General features: G+C 41.0%; 1 protein-coding gene across 3 annotated transcripts; it reads left to right on the top strand.

Moving 5' to 3' along the window:
• Positions 1-1,427: 1,427 nt before the first annotated feature.
• Positions 1,428-10,569, top strand: POLR3H (RNA polymerase III subunit H). 3 transcript variants are annotated; one of them, XM_054988592.1, is made up of 7 exons: positions 1,428-1,506; positions 3,303-3,433; positions 4,983-5,079; positions 7,028-7,114; positions 7,939-8,002; positions 8,542-8,749; positions 9,192-10,569. In XM_054988592.1, exons 2-7 carry the CDS (start codon positions 3,323-3,325, stop codon positions 9,243-9,245), a joined length of 621 nt encoding a protein of 206 aa, XP_054844567.1. In that variant the 5' UTR covers positions 1,428-1,506; positions 3,303-3,322; the 3' UTR covers positions 9,246-10,569. The 3 variants fall into 3 exon arrangements, with proteins under 3 accessions (XP_054844567.1, XP_054844568.1, XP_054844566.1); XM_054988593.1 differs by having other exon boundaries at positions 1,441-1,510; XM_054988591.1 differs by lacking the exon at positions 1,428-1,506 and adding an exon at positions 1,517-1,745.
• Positions 10,570-12,511: the final 1,942 nt, after the last annotated feature.

The raw sequence follows: 12,511 nt of genomic DNA, 5'->3' as shown, positions 1-12,511 counted from the left end.
GTGGGAAAATTACTATTTTACATCACAGCCAGCAAAGAAGTGTAAAGTGAATGATGACTCTGTAAAAACAAAAGATGCGACACTGGTGTTGTGTAATACAGTGTCTGCTGTAGACCACGTGGAGAGTGGGCACTCGGCCCCGTCTTCTGTTGACCACATGAAGAGTGAGCATGTTGTTTGTAATTTTGTCCATTGACTGCATTTATTTTTTCCGATTTGAACTGTAAAATGATGATTTTCTTGAGTCAAACTGAGAGTACCCCTAAACATTTTTTAAGAAAAAAAGCACTTATATGTATGTCGAGTAATTCACATGTAGATTCAAGGCACTTACTGCTGAATGTGTGATGTAGAGCCCACATTTATTTGGATAGTACTGGTCTGGTCCCCTTTCATTTGAAAAGTGAACCCATGTTGGCTTTTTCTTATAAACATATACTCATGTACAAGCATTATGTACGTTCACTGTACAGTTGACCTTCGGGTGCATGGAGTTCTCCTGGAATCACTACTGATCTCCAAGAGATAAAGATAGTTCCCCTGGAGAAAATAACTTCTATGGAGGATAAACTCTATGGCATTAGACCCCACTGAGTCGACTCCTCAGGCTCTACCTCCAAATCCCAAGAATCTCCAACCCAGAGCTGGCAACTCTAGTTCACTGTAACATGTAAACAGGGCTAATGTGTCTTTGTGAATTAAGGGGGGCAATGTCCTGATGAGGACTGAACATGCTCCAGGAAACATGAGAACAGCTGGAAGTTAGCTAAAGGAAAAGGGACTGGGAGAGCTTAGTCTGCGTGCCCCAAACATTATGGCATGGCCTGCCACTTCCATGGCTTTCTGCAAACTATGCAAAAGTGAATTATTCAGGAGGAATTGGTTTCAAAGAGATAGGTTAGTAAAGGAATAGGGTCTATAGACTATACTGCTATGTACTTTCTCTTGTTGTATGAGCCTACTAAGTAGTTTTTGAGTGGTTTAATATATGTCAGATTTAGAATTGCTTATGCTCTGCATCAGATCTCTGCTTGTTTTCAAATTTCGGCACGTTTTCTGTAATGCCCTATTGTTACGGTCTCTGGTACACTGTGTCATCCCGCCTTGAGTCTCAGTGACTCACTTATAGACTCTATAAGTGAAGGAAAAGTGGCGCGAGGTTAAATCGCCTCCTCTTCCTCTGGTTCTCATCTGACTCTCCCCCGCCCCCGCCCCCGCCCCCGCCCCCCATAAGCCAGCAAGCTCCCTTTCTCGAAGCCATCAGAGCCTGCGCCAAGAGAGCCGCCTCCAGCTAGGCCAGCCCTTAGTGGCGAGGCTGAGAGAAGAATAAATACCCCGCCAGAGAGACAGGACGCGGCAGTAGGAGAGGGAGGAGCCGCCGGTTTTCCAGCCTATGCAAGCTGAGTCCATCCGGCTGGGGCCTGAGCGGCTTCCTCCTCGTGTGGTTGGTGCATTGTTGGCTGAGTTTCGGTTGCGCTTGGATCGAGGAGCCGCGCAGATAGGCTGGTGGGTGAGGATCGCTGAGGCAGCGCCTGCCGGGGAGGGTTGGGATGAGCCTGGGCGATGGCGCGGGGCCCGTCCGTTCCTCCCTGGGAGGCGAAAGGGCTTTCTTTCCGAGAGCTTTGGAGGGGTGGGCCGAGAGGGAGCGGGCCATGCCCAGATGGAGCTTCGGTCCCGGCCGACTTGCAAATGACTTTTCGACGCGGCTGGCCGGCTGAGTGGCTGGAAATCCGGTTCAGTGCCGGGTATTTCCCATCCCTAATTCTTTATTTGGGGTTGTTTAGGCGCTTTTTTGAAGGCAGGATGGGTTGATTTCAGTCATCATTTAAACTGAATTACGCATTTAGAAGTTTGAGTATTTCTTAAATGGACATGTATATTTCCTGACTGTGATTACAGTTCACACAGGCTGGTTTGCAACTAAACAAAGACGGCTTCCTGCTTACAAGCATGCTGCAAACCAAAAGCCTTTGGCCTTGGAACTGCTGAATCGCATATGCTTAGATACAAAAGGTGTCTCGGATGCTCTATGTATACCTGCAGTAGCTTGGGCTGTAACCACCTTAAATGTTCCAGAACCGACTTGTAATTAACACATCAAAACAGAGAGAGGATGGGAAGTCTCCATTCTGTTTGTTTGGTAGTCATAAATAATCATATTCTTGAAAACAGAATACATTACAGAGGGTATAAAAATGAAAAGGCATATGGGCTCATTGTGGGTGAGATGGAGGCATGCAGCTTTGGATCTTCCCTGTACTATTTTGTCAGTCTCTAGGTCCGCTACAGTGCCTGCAATAAAATATAAAATAAGGTTATGGTGAGAGTAGGTGGGGAAGAGAGTGTTTTCCACTGTTGCTTTTCTCTGTTGATGGTAGAGGAAAGCCATTTGGTTTTGATGAAGACAAAATTGTTTTTGAACATGGCAGGATAAATAAACCTTTCCGTGAGCATACTTCACTCTATGACTAGTTAAAGTGATCTCTGTGATTCCTGAGTCAAAAAACTTCCTTAAACTTACCTTGGAGGATAGAAAAGAGACCATTGTGAAAAAAGGAATGATACATTTGTTAGTATCTGATACTCCATGGAAAAAGACCCAGTAATCTTAAATAATACAAACTGCAAGTTTCATTCCTCTAAAGCCTTTATGAATAACCTCTCTAACATCTGAGCCTAGGAAGGACCAACCTTTGTGTGGACACAGCTTCTTGAGATTCATTTAGTAGAATATCTGTGTTTGGCTTCAGCAGTAAAGCTTCTGCATCTGCTATGGCAATTTCTCAAATAGTGTTTTCTTATTGGAGAAAATTGTTAGGTACTATGTGCTCTGCAAATGATTGAATGTCTACATTTAACAAAGCATACAGTTGTAGGGGCTGAAAGTGACATCTTTGGAGGCCCTACTTGTCCCTGCCATCTGAGGCTAGATAAGTGGCAAACCAAAAAAGCTCCTTCTCAGTCATTGTGCCAAAACTTTGGAATTCCCACCCTAGGGAGATTTATCTGTCCCCCTTTATTGCTGTCTTCCACCAGCAAGTGAATTCTTTTTTGTTTGGTTCACTGTACCAACAACAACAGCTATTGCCGTCATCCCTCTTCTAGGTGTTTTGTGTTTGGGTGTATGTTTTTATGGAATTATTTATACTATTTTAGATGTTTTAAATTGAATTTGTTTAAAATGTTTTAAATTTTTTTAACATTTGTCACCTTGGAGACCCTATTTGTGTAGAATGGCAGCATACAAATGTTTCAAATAAATAATTGCAGAACATTCATGCTCTTTTTTCCCCTTCCAATAGCATTGCTCTTGGTTCCCAATATGTTTGTGCTAGTGGAAATGACAGATACTGTGCGAATACCTCCGTGGCAATTTGAAAGGAAGCTTAATGATGCCATCACAGAAGAATTAAATAAGAAACTAGCAAATAAGGTAAAGCTTACAGTGCTTTAGGCCAGCCGTTGATCACAGTGTTGTGGTATAAAAATAAATATAGGGGTAATCCTGGTTGTTATCACCACAACAAAAGCTAACCCTAATCTAGCTTTTCTCCAGTTTCTTAGAACTTTGAAGAAGCTCAATTTAATTGAATATTGGAGCCAGTATAGAAAGCAACTGATTAAGAAATGAATTTATCTTCCACCATTGAATGGTTAACAGATAAACAAGCAATGACAAAACCTGCATGTACATGCATTTTTATGTCATACAACAAAACAAACTGATGTGAAATGGTAAAAAGCGTTGTGCTTCTACCAAGGATTACTGAAAGAAACTACAACAGTGGGTCTGCCAATGTTTTTCAGCCTCCAGGCACCTCTGGAATTTTGACATTGGATGGTGGGCGCAAGCACAAAATGACTGCCACAAGTCAAAGCCCAGCCAACCACAAAATCTCACAGAGTGAGGTCATGTATAACTCTAATAGTAACTCTGCAACATTTCAGGCAAAGCTTTGTTTAACAGGATGCCTTTTTAAATGAACATACTGTTTAAAAATATTTTCTTGCATACACACAGGTTAACTATACTCATAAAGTGAGATCCTTGTGCTGTGGTGGCATCTGCTGCCAAAGTAACTTTTTAAAAATCTACATAGCCAATCAGATCTCTAGTGACCAATCAGAAGCCCGGCTGAGCAAAAGCCCCACCTGGCCCTGTCTACTTTCTAAAAACATTTGGCAGGTGCCAGGAAAGCTGCCCAAGGGCACCATGGCACCCACGGGTATCACATTGGGGAACTCTGTGCTATGATAAAATCATTGCTGAAAATCCATGATCTCATGATGAAATTTTTAAGTGCCATGGTGACCTGACACCTGGGAATGATCCTTCTAGAGGCCCACCCCAGAGTGTCCTGCAGTAACAGGAATATATATTCCAAAGTCCTGGAGTTTTAGGTACAAATTCAGTAATGTTAGTGAACAATGTGGTCCTTTAGTGTGATCCTATCAAGCTGCCTCATACAAAGTCTTACTATTAAAATATCTGTCGGTATTAGCTAGTCTAGCAGCAGTTCTCAAGGCAGAGAGAACTATTTCCCAACCTGCCAACTTAAATCCTTTAACTAGAGAAGTTTGATATTGAACCTGATAACTTCTGCTCTATCACTGAGCCTTAGTCTCTCCCCATAATATTAATCGTAGTGCAAATTCTTGTTTTTATTAAGTGTAATGAGCAAACAGTTGTCCCTAGTCATTACTAATTTTAACAGACTGGATAAAATTGGTAGCAAATTAGGTTCTATCTCTCCATTTATAGTACTTGCTGACTAAGGGTAATGTAACAAAATGCAGGAGAGCAGAAAAAGAGGAATTAAAAATGAACTTTTTTAGTTGCTCTGGGACACACACAGCAGTGTCTCTTTGGAAATCTGTTTAACCTTTCTTGTGCATAAATTGACACACTAATTAAAGAAAGTTTAACACATTTTCTCCTTCTTACTGGAACCTATTGCTATGTAGGCTTCTTTCCCAAACAGGTTGTGTATAATGTTGGCCTCTGTATTTGTCTGTATGACATCACAAAGCTGGAAGATTCCTACATATTTCCAGGAGATGGTGCATCACACACAAAAGGTTTGTCAACTACTTATCTTAATCTAGTTTCTTGGGGAAGTTAAAACTAGCAAAGCTGAGGAGGATTTGCAAATGCTGACAACTACAAGACTTCAACAGTTCTTTTTTTTTTTTAATATTGATCTTAAGAATAGCTAACAGCATCCTAAAGCCAAATAGTTTGAGGAATGCAGATTCTGTTTAATCCTTAGTACCATCTTTCCTTGGGACAGAGTTATGGTGACTATTCTTATATGTGCCAACAATTCCACATTTTCTTATCTGTTGATATTTTCAAGAATGTGTATCTGCTCTGAATGTTTCTGTGTGGAGAATTAAGACAACGTTACATAACCATGCATGTTAAGAATTTTCACTCAAGGGTGTAACAGCAAATTGTTGGATAATTAAATTTGTAATATGGGAGAATTAAACTGGTGTCTCTATATAAGTCAAACATTGATATGCCTAAGAAACTGCAAACAATTAACCTGTGTGTTCTAATTGCAAGTATGTTCTATTACTCCCCCTGCTGAAATGGTATAGGACTATCTCGAGGATGCGCTTAACAGAGAGCAGCCCTTAAATTCTAAGTTTAGATGGCCAACATTTACAAATGTAAATAGTACAACAGTTTTACATAGGAGTGACAATTTATTTCTCTGTAATGCTGTAGTGACATGCTATTTTAAATTTTATAGCTTAGTACAGTTGTGTATATATAATGTTTGTCATCTTTTTCCTTGACTCTTATTTTTCATTCACTGATTAATGGAAAAAGAGAACTATTGGCAAAAGGCCTATCCCAATGTATATTTGATTTGCCCATGCCTGTATTTGCTAGTGACCTTACTTTCATATATCTTGCAGATGGAATTTTTAACAAGAGAAATCAATAAGTATACTTCCCTGGGTGCAAACAAGGCAGTCTTATATTCATTTCCCTTACTGTTGCACTTCATCTAGTTATTATCTCATCTGCTCTAGTTGAAGATCAAAACCAGTTATTTTCAATCTGCTAGACTTGCAGAAACCCTGAACTGGGTGACCCAAGCTAGCCTGATCTTGTGACATCTCAGAAGCTAAGCAGGGTTGGCCCTGGTTAGTATTTGGATGGGAAACTGCCAAGGTATGCCAGAGTCACTAGGCAGAGGCAGGCAATGGCAAACCACCTCTGTTTGTCTCTTGCCTTGAAACCCCTAAGTGGTCACCATAAGCTGGCAGTAACTTGACACTGTTTTATACATAGAGACTTGCAGAATCATGAAAAGCTGATCCAGCAGGTCAGAAACTGGATTCTTGTACTTAGCACATCATTCGTGTGCTCTGTTCATCCACTTGAAGCCAACTTGGTGACCTTGGGTCAGTTACTGCTCTCTCAGAGCTCTCTTAGCTCCACCTACCTCACAGGATGTCTGTTGTGGAGATAATAATAACACTGACTTATTAATTGCTCTTAGTGCACCACTAATCTGCCCTGAAGAGCGGTATATAAGCACAAAGTTATTATAATGTGACAAAAGCCAAGTTGAGGAGGGCAAAATCAGAAGTGTGTGTTGTGTGTAAACTGAGTGCACATCACAGCGATGACAAATGAAAGTTATCAGGGAGTTGTCCATGGCCTTGTTGAGGGAAGTGTGACTGTTAGTGGTGAAAATATAAAAATGTCTCTTGCAGGCCCATGCAATCTGTTTACGCTTTATGGTGCTACTTTCCCACACAGACGTGAGCCTGGACCCTTCTTCTTTTAAAAAAATTAGCCTGCTAAGAACAGTTCCAAAATGTATTGAAACTTTAGTTTATAGACGAGTAGGGAATACTACCATAAACCTTATGCTGATATCTGTCTATGTCCAGCTGTGCTTACAGAGAACATAGCTTTCTAGAGAATGCTAGTACATGGTTGCTTTGTTTTCATGTATTTAAGGAGAAATCACGTTGATTGATTGATTATCCTTACTGTTTTCAGTGCATTTTCGGTATGTTGTGTTTCACCCCTTTCTGGATGAAATTCTGGTTGGAGAGATAAAAGGCTGCAGCCTGGAAGGAGTGCATGGTAATTCTAAACTTTTACTACTGAGGAGGCTGGAGCTGTTAGGGAGTAATTCCTGAAATGAATATAGTTACAGATGAATAAAATATTTCTTGAAAATGACTGGTATAGTTGCTCAGCTGCCTGATTGAAGAGTGTCTCCCCCCACCCCAGTAGTCTCTAAAGCTTGATTTCGAGCTGCCAGTTAATATCACCAGATTGCTGAACCAATCCACTTGGAGAAGAGTGGGGATTATGTTTCTCTCCATGAGGACTGAGGACAAGGCCCTGAATATGCAGCTACCAACTGTTTTGAACTCAAGACAATGTGCTGCTATCACCTTGGTACTGAGACCTCTTTTGGTGCTGAATGCAATATATCTTAGGTATGTAAACTACTTGGATTATCCAGTTGTTCCGTGTTGCCTGCCCTGTGAGAACTAGATCCATTGGGTTATATACAAATGAGGTGAGATGTTAGTATGGAAATCTGTCTCCTGAGACTTTAGTAAAGTATCAGTTCAAAGGAAGCTACTCTGTCCCATTTGTGTTTGCTTTTAACTGATTGTAGTTGCCTTTGGTAACTAGAATCACTCCTTTGTAGCTGTTAGACTCTGCCAAGATCTCTGCACAGGTATCTTATTTTTTTATTTTTTTAAAGCAAACAGTAGTGGGAGAGGAAGAGGAGAAGAATATCACTTGTGGTTTAAAGTGTGATAGTAGGCAGAATGCTGAATCTGTGTTCAAATGCTTGTTTGGGTGTGTCCCTGTATAGGTTAGGAAAACCTTTTAAATGGTATCATATTTTGCCTGAATAGTCTCTGTATTAATTTTCCCTCTTTCTGCAGTTTCTCTTGGGTTTTTTGATGACATCATCATTCCTCCAGAATCTCTACAGCAACCTGCCAAGTTGTATCTTTTGAACAGCTTCTCAGTGATTAATGTATAAGAATGTGCTGACCTTAAAATGATCCCATGTGTTCAACAAACAAGATTAGTTCATATGCTGTAAAATGTTATGGCCACAACAGACCTATCTAGCATTAAAGAACAGTCAATCCGTGTAACATAAGCCACCAGAAAAAAATATATGCAGAATTTTTCTAGAGTAGTCTGTGAAGATAAGTATAGTAGAGGGCAATAGAGGGAGGTAAGTACAGGTGGGTACATTAGCTGAGGGTTAGTAAATAGTAGAATGCTACTTTGCTTCCATCATATGTTCTGATATCTCCAGCAAGAGTTCCTTTTAGGGATATTCCTGACTGTCTTCCAAGAGACCTGCAGTACAGCAAAACCAAGACAGGTGTTAGTAGGTCCAGCATGATTTGTATGCGAAGCAGTGTGAGGAAGGGTTGTAGAAAGAGATAGGATTTAAAATATGGAAAGAGTTTCATGTTATAAACTTCAATGCCTTGTTACTGCATTTCTGCCTTAACCTTTAATTTGCCCAGTGATGAAGCTGAGCAAGTGTGGGTCTGGGAATATGAGACTGAAGAAGGAGCCCATGACCTGTATATGGATACAGGGGAGGAGATCCGCTTCCGTGTAGTGGATGAGACCTTCATTGATACATCCCCAACAGGCCCAAGCTCTGCAGAGCCATCCACCTCTGGTGCTGCAGAGGAGGCCCAGAAGAAGGAGGCTCCCTATACTCTTGTGGTAACTAACTTAACAGTGTTTCTCTCTACACAACCATTTGCAGTGAGGATCCTTAGCACTACCTGAAAGACCTAAGGCCCAAGCTAAGATCATACTATGGTAGTTGCCCACAAGAGAATGACAGAAGACCCCAACAACAATTGATAGGTTGGTCTCTAAAGTGCTACTGGACTCAGATCCTGTTGTTCTCGAAGAATTTGTGAGTATGGTATGCAGTCAAAATTTAAACCTATGACTAAGCATACAAACTATTGTATGTCCTTAGGGGTAGGGGTGCTCTTTCAATCAGTCATTATTTTAAGACTGAGTATGCAACTCTTAAGTGATCTTTGTAGACTACTACTGAATGAATGCTCGAAATACAGGAAAATACTAGAAAGGCTAAATGGATATTGAAAGTGTATGTTTTTAAATTTTTCCTCTGTGTTCTTTCTCTGGGCAGGGATCAATCAGTGAACCTGGTCTGGGCCTGCTATCCTGGTGGACAAACAGTTAACCAATAAGAGAAACTTCGTTGCACTAAGAAACTTTGCAAGCTGAAAAAGCCTAGATAGTGGCCTGAAAGCTTTGCTTTCTGCTTTGCACTGGATCCACATCAAGCTGGCCTAGATCTAGAAAGCATCTGAGTGGGAGCATCTAGTGTGATAACTGCACAGAAGAACAATCTACCACATACACTCAGGAGGGGCTGATCCCTCTGATTAGTGGGATTGGGTAAAAGTTCTTATGACAAGATTTCAGCCTGGAAAAATTGCAATGTGCCTCATGTTGAAAATGGATACACAAAATAATTCTCAAGGAGAGTGCTTGGAGGAGAGAAGTATTTCATACTACCATTTTCCATTTTTTTATGTGATGGAGATGGGGAAGATGTTGCAAAATCTGGCCCTCGCTTTGAGTGTGTTTGTTCCATTGAGTGTGTTTGTTCCCTTAGGCTGAAGATTCCTCTGTTAGCAATCAGCTGTCCCTTCAAGATTGACACGCCTTGGTGAGGAACACTTGGGCAGGGACCTGGCCCATAAGAAGGTTGAAATGTGGCTGACAGAACCCTAAACAACTACCCTTCCTAGTCATACTGTTTTCTGGGAAAACGCATACCTGCCATTATGTTTAGCTGAGATGCTGCATGGATTTGGGTGGGTAGTATTGTTTTCAGTAGACGAAACCTCCTGAAAGTAACTAGAAGGCTGATGGCCCATCTAAATTTGTCTGTCTTCTGATTAAAAAATAATCACCTCCAATTGGAGAAGCATTGAAATAGGACTGAAGCCTGTAAGAGATCAGTTCTTTCCCAGGTGCCCACAATTACCATCAATAACCAATTTCTCTATCATATGTGGTATTGCTGAGTTCGTTTCTGAAGGGAGGATATCCTTGTGAGGATTCCTCTGAAGCACCTTAGACTCCATTCAACTGAAATCCTAATAAAACTTGAGAATAAATTTTCCTTTTGTATTTATACTATGTAGTGATGGCTGGATGATTTTAGAAATGGCTCTGTCAATGTTACTTCAAAAACTTTTAAGCACAAACGAGAGTCTTGGTTATGGTAACTGGAGAACAGTTGAATATGTGCTTTGCACTTACCATGTTTACTCAAAAAGAAGATAGCCCTAAATGTAAGACCCCCCCACCCCAAAATTACTGGACATACCTGTAACTTCTATGCAAATAGAAGATAATCCCTTCTCTTTTTTTGCCATATCTGGCTTTTAATTTTAAAAAAAGGTTTGTATTTGAGTACATACAGTATTGTATGGGTTGTAATTCCTTTTGGTAATTCTTTTCAGTAAGCAGAACCTTTTTTTGAATAAAGTACCACTGACACCTAAAACGCATAAACATTTACCTGCATTTATTTAGTCTGTGGTTATAAAGATGGCTCTGAAATAAAGTGCTAACTCTGGCTAAATGTTAACGAGCTTTGAACTAAGTCTCCAGTGGTCAGAGTGCTTGGCCTTTGACACTTTGTACAACATTGGATTGGATTCAGCAATCAACTAGTAGGGATCTTTAAAGACATTGTACTCCCCACTTTCAATGAATTCATCTGATATTTGCAGACTCCGTTAAGAGCCTAGGGGTTATACTGCATCCAGCACTAGTACTAGAAAAGTAAGTTAAGGCAGCTGCCAAAAAGATGGCCCCGACATTGACATGGCACATCTGGCCACCTGGATCCATGCTATGGTAACATTGAGATACGACTACTGTAATGTACAGTACATACGTCTTCCCCTAAGTTAACTTAGAGATTGGCTCGCACTGGGTGATCTGCCTTGAATCTCAGTGAGAAAAGAATACTAAATAATGTAAATTTTTAAAAGTAGATGGCAGTAATGGTCATAGATCACCTGCCCCCCTCCCAGTCTACTGATGGAAAAGGCAGAGAGGGTGACTTGGCTCCTTCCTGCAGCCCACTAACTCAATAGCTGTTACTCCTTGTGTTAACTTTCCTAGGCTCAGAAGGAATTTCTGGGAAAGAGGGAAGTGGGTCTTCGGAACAGCTAGGTGATCACCAAAGCTTGCTACATAGAAGATGGAAATTGAACTTGGAGTCTTACAGATACAAAACAGCTACTGTACCACTGATCCATTGTGAGTAGATTTGGAGTGAGATTTTCCTTTGGAGAGAACACTACAGGGAAGCAAGGCTTTATCTACCTTTGATGCAGGAGATCTGTGACATTCTTCTACCCTACATCCTTTTTTATTAGTATAATGCGTCCATGGGGGGGCGGGGGGGTTAACCATTTTCCTACTCTGATCTTTCCTCTTTTGCAAAAAGAGTTTTAATCAGGAAACTACCACAGAGGAAACCCTTCACTCTTGCCCTTGTATGCTCATACAGAAGCATTCGTGTGGGGCTTTTTTTTTTTTGCTAAGATTAGGAGATCTGGTCTCGGGTCTTACAAATAATGGTGGCTTTAGCCGAAAATCTTTGCCAGTTATGGTGAGAAGCCACTGCAAGCTTAGCAGTATCAGTGTGCATCACTTTTTTCCAGAAAATGTTATATGGGGTTTCAAAGGTGAAGCTTCTGACACTTTTTTAATTTGACCTTATTCTTCAAATACCTCAAATATACTTCAAATAGCACGCTATTGGGGAAAGGGAAGAGGCTAATTAGGCTTCCAAGGTGAATGCTGCTGGACAAAGGAAGGAGCCAGAGCAGAACCACCGCCAGCAGTTCCGTGCACCTCTTCCCACAGATTTGCCATGCTCCACACAGTTCTCTTAGAAAACTCGTTCAATGAGCATTGCTCAACCTAAAGCAACACCGCTGTCCAGGGGCCTACAGATTGCCAGAGATGAAAAAATAGTGCTCCACTTTCCTCACACGACGCTGTCTACTGGAGCAGTTTCTCACAAAACTCTTGTGTTGTTGCCTCATATGCCACACGGTCGCTTTACAGCGTTTCAGAATCCATTCTGCTTGCCATGTTCTCCAGAGTTCCACACATGCAAGGAAGTAATGGGAAGCAGAAACAGTTTTTGTCCATCTTTTCCCTGTTTTTTCCCCCTGTGCACATTCTACAATTATTTTTTTAAGCTGCTGCCCAGTTGCTGGTGTTGTATGTTATGTCTGTGCAGAATCAAAAATTCCCATAGACTGGACGAACTCTGCATAGGACTGCACTGCCAATCTTATTGCAGACTTTATGGTCTCTACTAGATAAACTTAAACTGTTAATTTCAGGAAGGGGATACAATCACGGGTGTGATTAGATTACAAAATAGGTCCCCGATAGAATTATCTAGAG

Source organism: Eublepharis macularius, chromosome 9, assembly GCF_028583425.1.
Source record: "Eublepharis macularius isolate TG4126 chromosome 9, MPM_Emac_v1.0, whole genome shotgun sequence".
In the NCBI taxonomy this organism is placed as follows: domain Eukaryota; kingdom Metazoa; phylum Chordata; class Lepidosauria; order Squamata; family Eublepharidae; genus Eublepharis; species Eublepharis macularius.
Note: the sequence above shows the minus strand (reverse complement) of the source record. Positions and strands in the feature narration are given on the sequence as shown.

What these genes read in the sequence shown, in the direction of transcription:
- POLR3H (XM_054988592.1), top strand. Translation starts at nt 3,323, where the DNA reads ATGTTTGTGCTAGTGGAAATGACAGATACTGTGCGAATACCTCCGTGG. An exon ending in CAGCCTGGAAGGAGTGCATG is followed by an intron (nt 7,115 to 7,938) that starts GTAATTCTAAAC and finishes CTCTTTCTGCAG; the next exon opens with TTTCTCTTGGGTTTTTTGAT. An exon ending in CTACAGCAACCTGCCAAGTT is followed by an intron (nt 8,003 to 8,541) that starts GTATCTTTTGAA and finishes TAATTTGCCCAG; the next exon opens with TGATGAAGCTGAGCAAGTGT.